The 12,908-nt window shown below is 32.2% G+C and overlaps 2 protein-coding genes across 2 annotated transcripts; both read left to right on the forward strand.

Moving 5' to 3' along the window:
* The first annotated feature begins 25 nt into the window (after nucleotides 1-25).
* LOC123910206 (importin subunit alpha-1b-like) lies at nucleotides 26-6,920 on the forward strand. The gene is made up of 7 exons (XM_045961290.1): nucleotides 26-742; nucleotides 1,226-1,420; nucleotides 2,525-3,039; nucleotides 3,116-3,191; nucleotides 4,068-4,214; nucleotides 6,150-6,271; nucleotides 6,375-6,920. Exons 1-7 carry the CDS (start codon nucleotides 365-367, stop codon nucleotides 6,634-6,636), a joined length of 1,695 nt encoding a protein of 564 aa, XP_045817246.1. The 5' UTR covers nucleotides 26-364; the 3' UTR covers nucleotides 6,637-6,920.
* A 2,334-nt stretch (nucleotides 6,921-9,254) lies between these two features.
* Nucleotides 9,255-10,372, forward strand: LOC123909139 (transcription factor bHLH162-like). The gene is made up of 3 exons (XM_045959909.1): nucleotides 9,255-9,447; nucleotides 9,729-10,067; nucleotides 10,169-10,372. The coding sequence occupies exons 1-3, from the start codon at nucleotides 9,328-9,330 to the stop codon at nucleotides 10,217-10,219; spliced, it is 510 nt and encodes a 169-aa protein (XP_045815865.1). The 5' UTR covers nucleotides 9,255-9,327; the 3' UTR covers nucleotides 10,220-10,372.
* Nucleotides 10,373-12,908: the final 2,536 nt, after the last annotated feature.

Below are 12,908 nucleotides of genomic sequence, written 5' to 3' on the forward strand. Positions count from 1 at the left end.
ATTAGAAAAATGGAAATCAACACGTGATCTCTCTTTCTTTCACTTTGAGACACATGAAATGCAAACCATTTCACCCCTCACCACTCTTCTCTCTCAAATCAAACAATGACTCCACTACACTACACACACCACTACCCAAATCCCCATCATTTTGGCTCATTTTATTTTGCTTTAAATTAAGTTTGTTAGAACCCGAGTTAGAGAATGGGTTAGAAAAGGGTAACCATAGTTAAAAGTTTGGAAACAACTATAGAAATTGTTAGTTAGTTAAATGTTGAAAAATTAGAGAATTTAGGAAAAAAACTTCAGTTTACTCATATTCTTTCCATTTCTATTCTCCGTTTCTTTCTGTAACGAAATCAACATGTCTGAACCTCTTTCCAACTCTACTCTCACCACAGTCGGAACTTCCGCTGCCACTTCCGACCCTACTCTCACCACCGTCAGTACTTCCGCTTCCACTTCCGACCCTACTCTCACCACTGTCGGTACTTCCGCTGCCACTTCCGACCCTACTCTCACCACCGTCTGTACTTCCGCTACTTCCACCGAGCTTGATGCCGTTAATTCCGGTGATGATGATGATACTGATGATTCCGATGAGGATTCCAGTGATGATGATACTGATGATTCCGATGAGGATTCCGGTGATGGTTACGTAACCAGAACGTACCAGAAATTCTGTTACGATCTTCGTAATCCTCATGCGCAACCACTACCTCCTCCTCCTGATTTCGATGCAGTAACCAACTTCATCCATTCTTTCTTTTATTATTATTATTATTATTATTATTATTGAATTTTATTATTTTTTTTTTGTTGTTGTTTCCACTATATGATCGATTTTGCTTTTAAATGAAATTGTTAAATGAAGTTGTTAATAAATATTATAATGATTTTACTGAAGTTGTTACTAAATACTACTATAATTAAATAAGAAGTGTGTATTATTATAAAAGAATAAATAATAAGTGTGTATTATTAAAAAAAATAAAAAATAAGAAGTGTGTGGTACATAATATGGTAGTGGTAAGTAATCTTCATTGAATTGCTATGTCTCTTCGTTTTGATTTTGTTGAAGGTAGTAAGTAATCTTAATTGAATTATATACCCTCTGATTTTGATTTTGTTGTCTCTTAATTTAAGGAGTAGTATTTTCCCAAAATAAAAAACATTAAGAAGTAAGCAGTCTTCATTGAATTAATGTGTGTGATTTTTTTAACAGGTGAAAATCATCCACTCATCGGCTAAACCGTTATTTTTTGATGATGACCCTGTTGCACAGCTAGACGCTGTGACCAAGTTTGCTACGGTATTGTCAATGGGATCGCATGATTTTATCGATGAAGTCCTGAAAGTACCAAATATTGTCGAACAATTGTGGAAGTTCTCGGCACAGAATGATTACCCTGAACTGAAGGTATGACATTTTTCCTTCATGTCTGCTCTGTTCAAGAAATTACCCTGAAACGAAAGAAATAAGATTCTGTGTCGTTACTTATTGCAACCCTCATTGGCAGCATTGCATACTTTTTGGTATGACTGTTCATGGTTCGGTTTTCAGAGAAAACTGAACCGAACTGAACTGTCGCGACAGTTCTATATAACTGAACTGAACTGTCAATAAGTTGTCATGAACCAAACAGAACTGTTATAACATTTTAGTTAGCCGGTTAACTACTTCCGAACCGAACCAAAACTGAAAAATTGAACTAATGTTATGTTGACTGTGGAAAACTGGGAAACCGAAAATAGTGGAAAATTGAAAAGATCCGCATTATTTTTGGAAGCATAGGAGTCGAACTGTCATAAGACTCACAACAGTTCTATAAATTTAGATCAGGTACCTCAATTTATATTTGGAAGCATAGGAATATATGAAAGATCCACTATCTGTTTCACTTTTCACTGCTTATAGCTATTGATGCTTTTGCCAACAAATCACAACATAGAAATGAAAGGTAGAAGCTGCATCTGGTATACTTAATTACAACCGAACCATTTCAAATTTTCGTTTTCAATTTCAGGTACTGTGTAGTAAATTCAAATCTTTGAGCCTTCACTTTCCATCTTTGAGCTTTCTGTTAATGATAAGGACATAGAAGGAAATTCAGTTGCTTGCATCACAAGTCTGTTAGATTCTAACTGTCAACAACTGCTTGTAACTAACTAAGTTTGTTAGGATATAGTTAGTTAGTTGTTAGAGCATATGTGTAATCATAGTTTGTATATAAGAGATGATTTATCATAAACTCATTAGATTTGTGAATATGGAAAATTTACTTTCTTCTCTGCTTATGATTTTTTCTTCTTTTCTCTGCATAAGTCAGTTCCAAGCTTATAGCTATGGAGTTTATCTTCAGTTTTCACACTTTCAACTACACAGTACCGAAAACTAGTTATGAACTTACTGTGGATTCACGGATATGTAGTTCTAAAGCTTGATGATGTTGGTTCATGAAGACTCTTTGCTGAACAATATTTATTATATTGTATAACATATTTTACATTATTATATATGTAGGAGATGGCGCTATGGGCTCTCAACAATATAGCCGCGGGATGGTGTCAGCATACGAGAGTTGTAGTTGCAAGTGGTGGTATTCCAAAGCTTCTGAAGCTCTGCATCAGCAAAGAGAGTCTCATTGTTAAAATGCAGGCAATATGGGCCTTGGGTAATATTGCAGTTTATTCCCAAAAAACAAAGCATCAAATTTTGGAATTGGGTGCCACCACTCTCTACCCTTTAGTATGTATGCTGAAGGATACAACTACAGACAAATCACTCTCCTCGGTTATTATGTTTGCTTTGCTAAACTTTTTTCGTGAAAGGATTCCGTCAAAGCTTTACTTCCAACTGCAACCTCCTATCAGCGTTTTAGTTTCGCCTACTCTTGTGGATATTTTGTCTATGGAAAACACAAGAGAAGAACTTGTGCTAATAGCTCTTCATATGTTTGCTTGTTTTTTGGCAAGCGGTCTTTATAAAAAAGACGTGGACAAAGCAAACATGTATGCCCAAATTCCAAAATTTCTTGTGTAAGTATTACTATCTTTTTTGTCTTTTTTCATGGTTTCTTTTGCATGTTGAACCGACTGATTTTATTTATTACAGGCATCATCCAAAATGGAAGGAAGTTCCCAATTATGCACTGTTGATCATAAGGGATGTGGATGAGTCTAACAAACAGGTAGAAATAAATATTGAAATTACTTTTTCCCAGTAATGAATAATAGTATAATTTAGCATCCAGACAAAGTTGAGTTTGGCTTCTCGAGGAATTCAGGTAGATGGGGGGTTAACTAATTGTGTTCATTGCTTAGGGGCGGAGGAGTCCTCCCTCCATCTGTTTCTCTTCTGCGATTTTGCGTCAATAGTGTGTGGAGGTCTATATTCCGTTGGCTTCGTGTGATCATTGTTATTCCTCCAAATCTTTTTTCTCTATTCGAGTGTCTGTCTGAGGCAGCGAGTAATAAAAGAATTAGGAAAGGTTTTTGGTTAATTTGGCACTCCACGCTATGGGTGATTTGGAGGTCCAGGAACGATATTACGTTTGCAAATGGTGTGAAAGATCCGGCGAAAGCAGTGGACGACATCAAAATGTTGTCGTGGCGATGGGGTTTGGCACGGCGGAAGGCGGAAGATTTCAATTTGTTTGTTCTATGAATGGTGTTGGGATCCCGAGAAATGTTTACTGTGAAGATAAATGTGCGATGTTACTCCCTGTGTTTTTTGCGGCGGCTGTTACTTTGCGGTCTCCGCAAGAGGCGGGTGTTGCGGTTTTGCATCTTACTGTTTTGCCTCTTGACACTGCTTTTCTCGGTTTTGTGCCTTTTCCTTTAGGACTTTGTTATTTCTGTTCTGTTGCCTGTGTTTGCTGCTGTGAGGTTCCTGTTTGTGTGCATCAGATTTTGGCTTTGTTTTAGGGGGTTTGGAACTCTTGCTCCATGTGTTTATTGTCTTTGTATCTTGTTTGTACTTCTTGTACTTACTTTGATTAATAAATTTTGCCTTATTAAAAAAAAATATTGATCTCTCTTGATTTATTGTATCGCCGTTTTTTCAGGTTTTAATCGACAATCAAGTTCTCTTGGGCCTTAAACATCTCATTGAAGTTGAAGGCCTTAATAAAAGAGGTGGTGACAAGTTTATCCGCAAAGGTGTTTGTAGAGCAATTGCAAACTTTACCGCTGGGACAAGCGGTCAATTACAGGTTAGAGGATTTGATATCCATTGATTTAGAGGATAATTAAATCCCTTCACCTTACACTTTAACATTTCCAAGACATCATTTGAATATGTTCTAACCAATCTTCTGTAAAATTATCCTTGTTCCTAAAAACCTTCTCGTTCCGACCTTTCCAAATAATCCAAATGCACGCGATTTCAACCGAGATTTTTGCCACAATATACTGCAGTTCAACTTTGACAATGAAAATAGTTGTGTTGCTGCTTCTCTTTTAGACTTAATTTCCTGTTCTGACAGTGCTGCAACTTCAAGAGATTTCCACTTTTCTTTCACAAAATTATGATACCCTTCCAATTCACTCCAATTCGCCGCTTTCTCACGGACAAGGATTGGACAATGATCTGAGAGCCCTTTGTCCAAACACCATTGAGAACATGCTGGCCATTGAGATAGCCCTCTGAAAATAAGAACATGTCGATATGACTCATAGCCGAGCCTTCTAAATTTGACCATGTGAATCTCCTACCAATTAAAGGTAAGTCAATCAGTTCTGCTTCTGACATGAAATTCTCAAACTCAACCATCTTGACCCTTGTTAAGTCTCTCACTCTTTTACGTTCTGATTCCAACTTAATTGCATTAAAGTCTCCCATCACGCACCATCTAGCTCTAGGTTTTGATCCCACCAAATCTGACAATTTTCTCCAAAGCATTCTTTTCCCATTAGCGTCATTCTCCAAAGCATTCTTTTCCCATTAGCGTCACAAGGCGCGTAAACATTCACTAAGAGAACATTTATCCCTTCTTGTCCCCACTGGCCTTCCATACAGATGAAATGGTCTCCAATAATTTCATTTTGCTTGTTACATATTTTTGGATTCCATAACTATAACAACCCTCTTGATCTTCCTACTGATGCCTTGAAAGAGTAATCAACTTCACTTGAACCCCACAAATTCCTCTCCACATTCTCCATTTTAGTTTCTTGAATACATATCATATCCAGGTTATTTTTTCTAATCAAATGAGATACTTCTTTCTTTTCTTACATTATAGCTTACTATCTTCATTATAGTTGAAATTATCCCCCAACTCAACCCTAACTTCACCTCCCTTTTCCTCCTCCCTTCTTATTTTTCTCTGCTACCTTCTTACCCCTCTCTTCTTGGATAATTAGTTGTTGCAAGATTTCCCCTTCCTCTCCATTCTTAACCACTCAAATCTCTTTCCCAAAGTCCCATACTCCTTGACAAAATTTCTCTGGCTTCACCATGAACTAACTTCCATGCATCTCTTTCTAAATCATTAATAAAATTGGACTGAATTGAAGTATGTAATACCTGATTTTTATCAACTCCTTTTCTGTTCTGCAACCTTTTCTCAGCTTTCTTTACTTTTCTCCACATTTTTCTTTTGTCATCAAGGATGTTTTTTCTTCTCCTTCTTCTCTCCGTGAAATCCGTTCCTATTGCTCCACATGAGAAGACCATTTCAATTTGAGACTTATTTGTTTCTTGTCTTTGAACTTCCTCACAACTGCATGTTTCCTTGTTGATGTCCCCATCTTGTTCTTCATCTAGGATTTTTTTCCTCCCTCACTTAACTCGCCCCTTGCTCTTTCAATTTGTTGACTTACTGTCATGGCAATTTGATTTTCGTTTGGACCTTCTAAATAATTCTCATTCCCGCCATTTTCCTTTATGTGATATATATGGGTAGAACAATTAATGAGAGGTATTTTTGGAACAATAACATTAAATAGGGTTAAATTTGGTTACTTTTGCTTATATTTAAGACCAAATTTTTTTGTTGACTTGTGCTTATTGTAAAGTTTGTACTTAAGTTTGTGGTATAGTGAATGTGATAAAATAGAGTAATCTCATAGGAACAACTGAAATTGACAATTTTATTTTTCCTTCTTTTACTTTTGTAACAAAAACATATATTTGATCATTGTAGGCTGTGATTGATATGAAGCTTATTTCTCCTCTGCTTGATCTCACGAAGAGTGAGTCTGACATTAAGGAAGTGGCTGCATGCGTTATATATAATGTCACTCGTGGAAGTAGTGAGCAGATGATGTAAGTTTAAACATCATATTTTGTTTTTCGATATATTGTTTTTAAATTGGTATGTATGACAATGTTGTGATGAAAAATTAAATGATTGACATTATTTTAATAGGTCATTACCGGGTAAGGAGTCTATTGAGGTGCTTTGTGAGCTGTTGAGTAGCACAGATCAAAAAATTTTGGAGTCATGTCTAAAAGGATTAGACAACTTATTGGCTAACAGTGCTATGGCGGAGATTTTTTTCGAGATGGTTGATGAGTCAGTACTCGATTATGGAGGAGTAATAGATAAGTTGATAGCTCTGAAGAAACATGACAACACAGAGATTGGTGACATGGCTAAAAAGATTGAGGACAAATGGATTGCTCATTAGGTTAATACACGGCTAGGAAGATTTGGACTGATGAATAGTTAATACACACGTGTCTTTGTGTGTTGAAAAACTCTTGGATTTGGTACACACTACACTACACTACACTACACACTATGCCTTGAATTTTTTGGTGAAATCTGCCTTGAATTTTTTGGTGAATTCTTAACTACTCATTCAAAGTGAGTGGCTAAATTTACCCAACTTAGTTGTCAAAAGCATATTGGTCTAGTAAATCTTACTTTCTATTCTCATTAAAAAAGTGTATAATTTTCTATTATTGGCAATTTATTTTATGCAATTGCAATTCAACCCCTTACATTAATGTTCTCCTATTACCAAAAACACAAGAGAATTTATGTTTCAAAGCAACTTCTTCTCTCACATTAACCTTTTTTTTACTCATCTCTCACATTAACCTTGCTCAGCACATTTCCCCCTTTGCACTTCAACATTTTTTGTTTTTTTGGTGAAATGCACTTCAACGTATACACTACTAGTACAATAGTATCTACTATTTTTGTACCTGTAGTACCACCAAACTTCTAAGGGCTCGTTTGATCCCGCTTTTTTTTAGAGCTTATGCAAACAATTTATGTAATATAAATTAGGTTTTATGCTATTAGTGAAAATTATAATTTTATAAGCTATTTTATCATAAACTACTTTGACAAGCTTATAATAATATATAAAAATTACGTAAACAACTATAGCACACAACCTATTCAATTTCAATCTACAAGTCCTTTTATTTTATGAAATAAGCTGCTAGTCTTTTATTCCACAGGCAACTATAGCACGCACATTTTTTTGTTGTTGAGCGAGACACACAACTAAAACAATTTTGTATCTTTTTACATTTGATATATTTTTTTATCATGAGGAACATTACAAAAATAAATAAATAAATAAATAAATTATTGTTCAAGTTAGACAATATTTTAGGAAAAGACGTTTTTATTTCTAGCTTATACAATATACATCATATAAATAAACATAATAAAGTTTGATACTATGGAATTTTTCATACTACCCCTTGCCTCTTTACTTGACAAGTGTTTTTTTTTTTATCTATATATTTAAATCCTAGATAGTTGTCCAATTGACTATCTAAAACCTAATCTACATCACCTACTTAAACCAATGAAAACCTTTCATTTAGCCACATCATCCACTTATATTCTTTTAATGAAAACCTATTATTATTATTATTATTATTATTATTATTATTATTATCATTTTTGTTCATTTTATTATTTTGTATATTTTATTATTTTTGGTTCAAAATAATTAATGTTTTTCCCAACAATCTTTTGTCTTATATTTCTTTACACGGGGAGTTGGTCAATTGTCCCAATATGTTTCAAATTAATATAAATGACAAATTTGATAATGAAATAGTTTATTCAACTCATAATGCTCTAATAAGATTTATAATACAAAAAAACTTATTATGTTTCAACATCAATTTTTTCTCATGGTCAATTATATGTTGTCAAAAGTTATATTAAAGAGTTATATTAAAGAATGAATTAAAGATATTGCTAACAGATGTTAATGAAGAATATACCAAACCAAGGTAACTTCAAATGTGATGAATAAATAAGTTTTTTTGAAGGCTCAAAGCAGCTTTATAAAGACCAGTCTTTTTCTTGTCGACAATGAATGATACAATTGTACGGATCAAGATGCCCTGTAGTTGTAAATCACAAAGTTACACGCTGTTTTAGATCTCATATGTCTATTTCAGATCGGTCAGTTCATATTGTATATATATACAAAATCAGTCCAAATCAATCTGAACCATTCAGATTAGATCGGACGGTCCTGATTTAACACAGCGTGAAACTGTGTGAAAATATTATAGCAGGAAATCATGTTCCCAATTTCCCAATTGTACTACACATTTGAAGTTTCTGGACTCATTCTTTGGAACCGACAAATATCTGACAGCCATTTTAAGGGAATTAGCATATCTGTTAGCTGGCTCAAGGATGACATTTTAAGGGAATTAGTTTATGCCCAACTCTCAATTTTAAGATGGATTAAGCCTAACTTTTAATTCTAAGATAATATTATAATCTTTCCACGATTCCGTTGAGACGTCTGCTATCAGATTTCAAATAAGATCATCTACCATTTATATCTATGCTTCAAGCCTAATATAGTTGTACTAAGCGAGTGAGAAGGGATGCATTAAAAAATCTTTTTGCGAGCTGACTTGATATATATATATATATATATATATATATGTTTTTAAGTGTTTCTTTAACTAATTATGTCAAGAGTATGGTTAACATTTTTTTTCTTTAACAAATAATATATATGTTAGATGGAATGTAAATATTTAGCATAACTTTTATGTCTAAATAATTTTCTTAAAAAAGTATTTTTAATCAAATCTATAAAAAAAATTGCACTTGACACGTTGTAACAGCAAGACCGTTAGATCAAAAGAGAAAAAATCTCAGTTAATCTAACGATTTTGAAATTGTTGCATCGTGTACGACGCGAGAACATCCAAATATGGTCTAACATAGTACCCCACCCCACAATTCAAATCACACAACTTTTGTCAGTAGCATCTAATGATATACACACTCTATCCCTTTTCTAAAAGATGACAAATAACGACAACCAATATTATAAGTGAAGCATTCCATTTTCCTGTTATTGTCTTTGGATTGGAAAAAGATGGAGGACAACCCTAGTTCATCAAGAGTTGACAGAAAAACCATTGAGAAGATTAGAAGAATTCAAATGAAAGATCTCTGCAACAAGGTCTACTCACTTCTGCCTCATCAAACTTCAAAGGTTTATTTCCTAATCTATGATGCTTAATTTTATTTTATTTAATCATTTTTATTTTTATTTTTTTTAAGACAGACGACTCTCAAAGTTTTTTTTATCATATGAATTATACTAGAAACAAAATAAAATTAGCAACTGAAAAAAAAAATTGAAAACAAAATTTAGCGAAGAAAAATAATTAGATATACTTTTCTCCGCTTAAATTTTATGTCACTATTTTTCTTTAAAACGACAAATGTTAATATTGTTAGTATTCTGTCGATAATTTAATTTATTTGCGGTAGGAAGCTATTTCAACGCTGGATAAGGTAGAGGAAGCAACAAAATACATAAAGAAATTACAGATCAACTTAGAGAAAATGAAGGAGAAGAAGAATTTTCTACTAGGAATTCAAAGGTCAACAAATGTGGATATGGATAGAAGCAAGAACTTGGGATTCAAATCTCCAAAAATTGAGATCCAACAATTTGATTTAGTCTTAGAGGTTGTTCTAATAACATGTTTGGATTCTCACTTTTTGTTCAATGAAACTATTCGTGTTCTTCAAGAAGAAGGAGTTGATATTGTTAATGCTAGTTATAAAGTCAATGAAGATTCTGTTTTCCATTCAATACATTGCCAGGTAATTAAATCATAAAATGAAAAAAATTCTAAACTTAATTGATCTTAATTTTGTTTAATATGTATAGTTAACTCTAGCTAATTGCATTTTTTTTTGTGTAGGTAGGAGAATTTGGTAATGAAGTTGCAAGGATATCTGAGAAATTGTACTAATTCAAGCCAAATATCTTTTTCATAATAATTTCAACTAATTTTGTATCTCCTTCAAGCCAAATATCTTTCCAATCATTTTCAAGGACTAATTCAAGGCCTCTTCTAAGGGCAGTGAGTTCAGCAATTGTACTATTAGCTTGACCAATTGATTCAGCATAGCCAAGTAAAAAATCTGCATTGTGATTTCTAACAACTCCTCCAATACTTGCTTTTCCACTTATACCCTTGCATGACCCATCAAAATTTAATTTTGTCCATCCAATTTTTGGTTTTTTCCACAAAACTGGAATTGGCTCCTTATGAAAATATCTACTAACTAACTTACAAAATGGACTTTGTACTAGTTTTTGGCACCTCAAAATATTTATAACTTCTAACATTTTGTATATAGAGACTCCTAATTAATATATATTGTTAATTTTTCCAATAAAAAAATCTTTTCAAGAAACCAATCAAAAGTCAGAAAATAATATTTTAATTAGTTTTTACATAACAAAATAAAGAAAATATTTTGTGGAACTAAAATTTCAATAGCACCATCTCATTTTGTGGTAAAACATGTCTTTTTATTTCCATTATAAAGACAAAAATAAATAATTATTTATAAAGAAGGTTAGATACATACCAATTTTGACAATATAAGTTTTGAAATTCAAAAACAATGTAGACTTAAAAGGTTGGTATTGAAGCAGAAACAGAAACCTTCAAAACTTGAAATTAAGGAATGTTATGGATAAGGGTTGTTGAAGAAATTAGGGTGTGTTAATAGTACTTATTATGGAAGCAATGGAACATGCTTCACGGAAGTTCACATTTAAGTTATGAAGTTTTCATTTTTATCAATTTTAATTTATGAAGTTGGAGTGGATTAAAAGCAAAAGAGATTCAGAATTTTACACAACATTTTTTATATGCTGGAATAATGGAAAATGGCCAGAGAGATTTCTTCAGAAACTATCAACTTAAGCATATTCTTTAAACGTTCCCTAAGTTTACGTGCATAATTAGTATGAACTATACCATAAAAAAGAATGTTCATCGTTTCTCATAACGTTAACCAATGAAAATTGTATAGTTAAAACTTAAAAATGTAATTAACCAAATAAGGGTATCAAAATATGGCTATATTTATATGAACCAAACCCATGAAAATTTTATAGTAAAAACTTAAAATACTTGACCAAATAAGGGAATAAAAAAATGGCTATATTTAAATGCACGACCATCATCGACCATACAAATAACTTCAAAATTAATTTTTAGCTTATTAAAATTTAAAGATGCATGGTTAATTCTGTACTTAACTAATTTAAAAGAGATATTTTTTTTTTTTAGAAATACAACTAAGGTGATTATTTTTCATAAAATGGATTAAAGTAAAGTAGACAATAATTGGGCTAACAAACAAATTGGGCTATCTGAAAGGGAAAAGCATGTTGGGCTCTCACTTGACTTTCAAGATCCGTTTGGCTCCATACGTTGACAAACGTTGGATTTAGCTGTATCGTGCGGTCTAACTCTAATGCTTGTGTTGTTTACTAGATTTCCCACCCGTGCGACGCACGAAAAAGAATTTGTTTATATGATATGATTTTATATTTCGTTTGTTAGTACAATCAATAAATAATTTCATATAATATCCCGATATCATTATAAATTAAACTAAATATAATACAACATTGTCATTAGATTAGAGGGATAATCTTTATCTGATTAAACACAGCACTTAAGATTATATGATTAAATAATGACATAAGATTTTTTAAATATAACAATTAGACAAAATTTAATTATTAACATAATAGAACCATATAATAAGGAAAATATAATAAAGGTAACATAAAATCATACAACTTCCGTGCATGTTTTAGAGATATAAAATTTAAAAATTAATATTAAATTTAATGGATAAAAAAATGGATACACAAAACATAGAGCGTATAATAAAAGGCTACATAAAATCTTACAGCCCCCATGCATTTTTTAGAGATATAAAATTTGAAAATTACTATTAAATTTAATGGATAAACAAAATGGATACACAAAACATAGAGCGTATAATAAAGGCTACATAAAATCTTACAGTCCCCGTGCGTTTTTTAGGGATATAAAATTTGAAAATTAATATTAAATTTAATGGATAAACAAAATAGATACACAAAACATAGAGCGTATAATAAAGCCTGCATAAAATATTATAATCCCCGTGCATTTTTTAGAGATAAAAAATTAAAAATTAGGAACCCGTAGCGAGGATGATTGTATTATCTGATTAAATACATCACTTAGACAACTGGTTGTTAATATAACACAACCATATAAAAAATACATATCAACATAATAATATAATTGTTGTTATAGTTAGAACATAAACCAACAAACAAACAACTTCCACTTTTAAAACATACAATTTCTTTTATACAAAATTGTTTCCATAGATTGAGATAACTTGAAATTCATTCCTTCAGCATCCATATGGGACACTCCCCATGTTTTGTGTCAATAAACTTTCATTTTTAAAACCTACAATTTCTTCTATACAGAATTGTTTCCATGTAGTTTTAGAGATTCTTATGTTTCTTTCTCTTGTTATAAAGTTACTTTTAAAATTAGCTGTTTGATGTAACTAAATCCTAAAAAATTGATTCATAAGATGAAAATTGTTTCTTCCTTACTAATTCATGTTCAG

The sequence above is a fragment of the Trifolium pratense genome, linkage group LG2 (genome assembly GCF_020283565.1).
Source record: "Trifolium pratense cultivar HEN17-A07 linkage group LG2, ARS_RC_1.1, whole genome shotgun sequence".
Taxonomy (NCBI): Eukaryota; Viridiplantae; Streptophyta; class Magnoliopsida; order Fabales; family Fabaceae; genus Trifolium; species Trifolium pratense.

Bases quoted from the DNA above. Each gene is read 5' to 3' on its own strand.
- LOC123909139 (XM_045959909.1), top strand. From the start codon at position 9,328: ATGGAGGACAACCCTAGTTCATCAAGAGTTGACAGAAAAACCATTGAG. The intron at 9,448-9,728 runs GTTTATTTCCTA...TATTTGCGGTAG, and splicing joins TGCCTCATCAAACTTCAAAG to GAAGCTATTTCAACGCTGGA. The intron at 10,068-10,168 runs GTAATTAAATCA...TTTTTTGTGTAG, and splicing joins TCCATTCAATACATTGCCAG to GTAGGAGAATTTGGTAATGA.
- LOC123910206 (XM_045961290.1), top strand. From the start codon at position 365: ATGTCTGAACCTCTTTCCAACTCTACTCTCACCACAGTCGGAACTTCC. The intron at 3,040-3,115 runs GTAAGTATTACT...TATTTATTACAG, and splicing joins CAAATTCCAAAATTTCTTGT to GCATCATCCAAAATGGAAGG. The intron at 6,272-6,374 runs GTAAGTTTAAAC...TTATTTTAATAG, and splicing joins GGAAGTAGTGAGCAGATGAT to GTCATTACCGGGTAAGGAGT.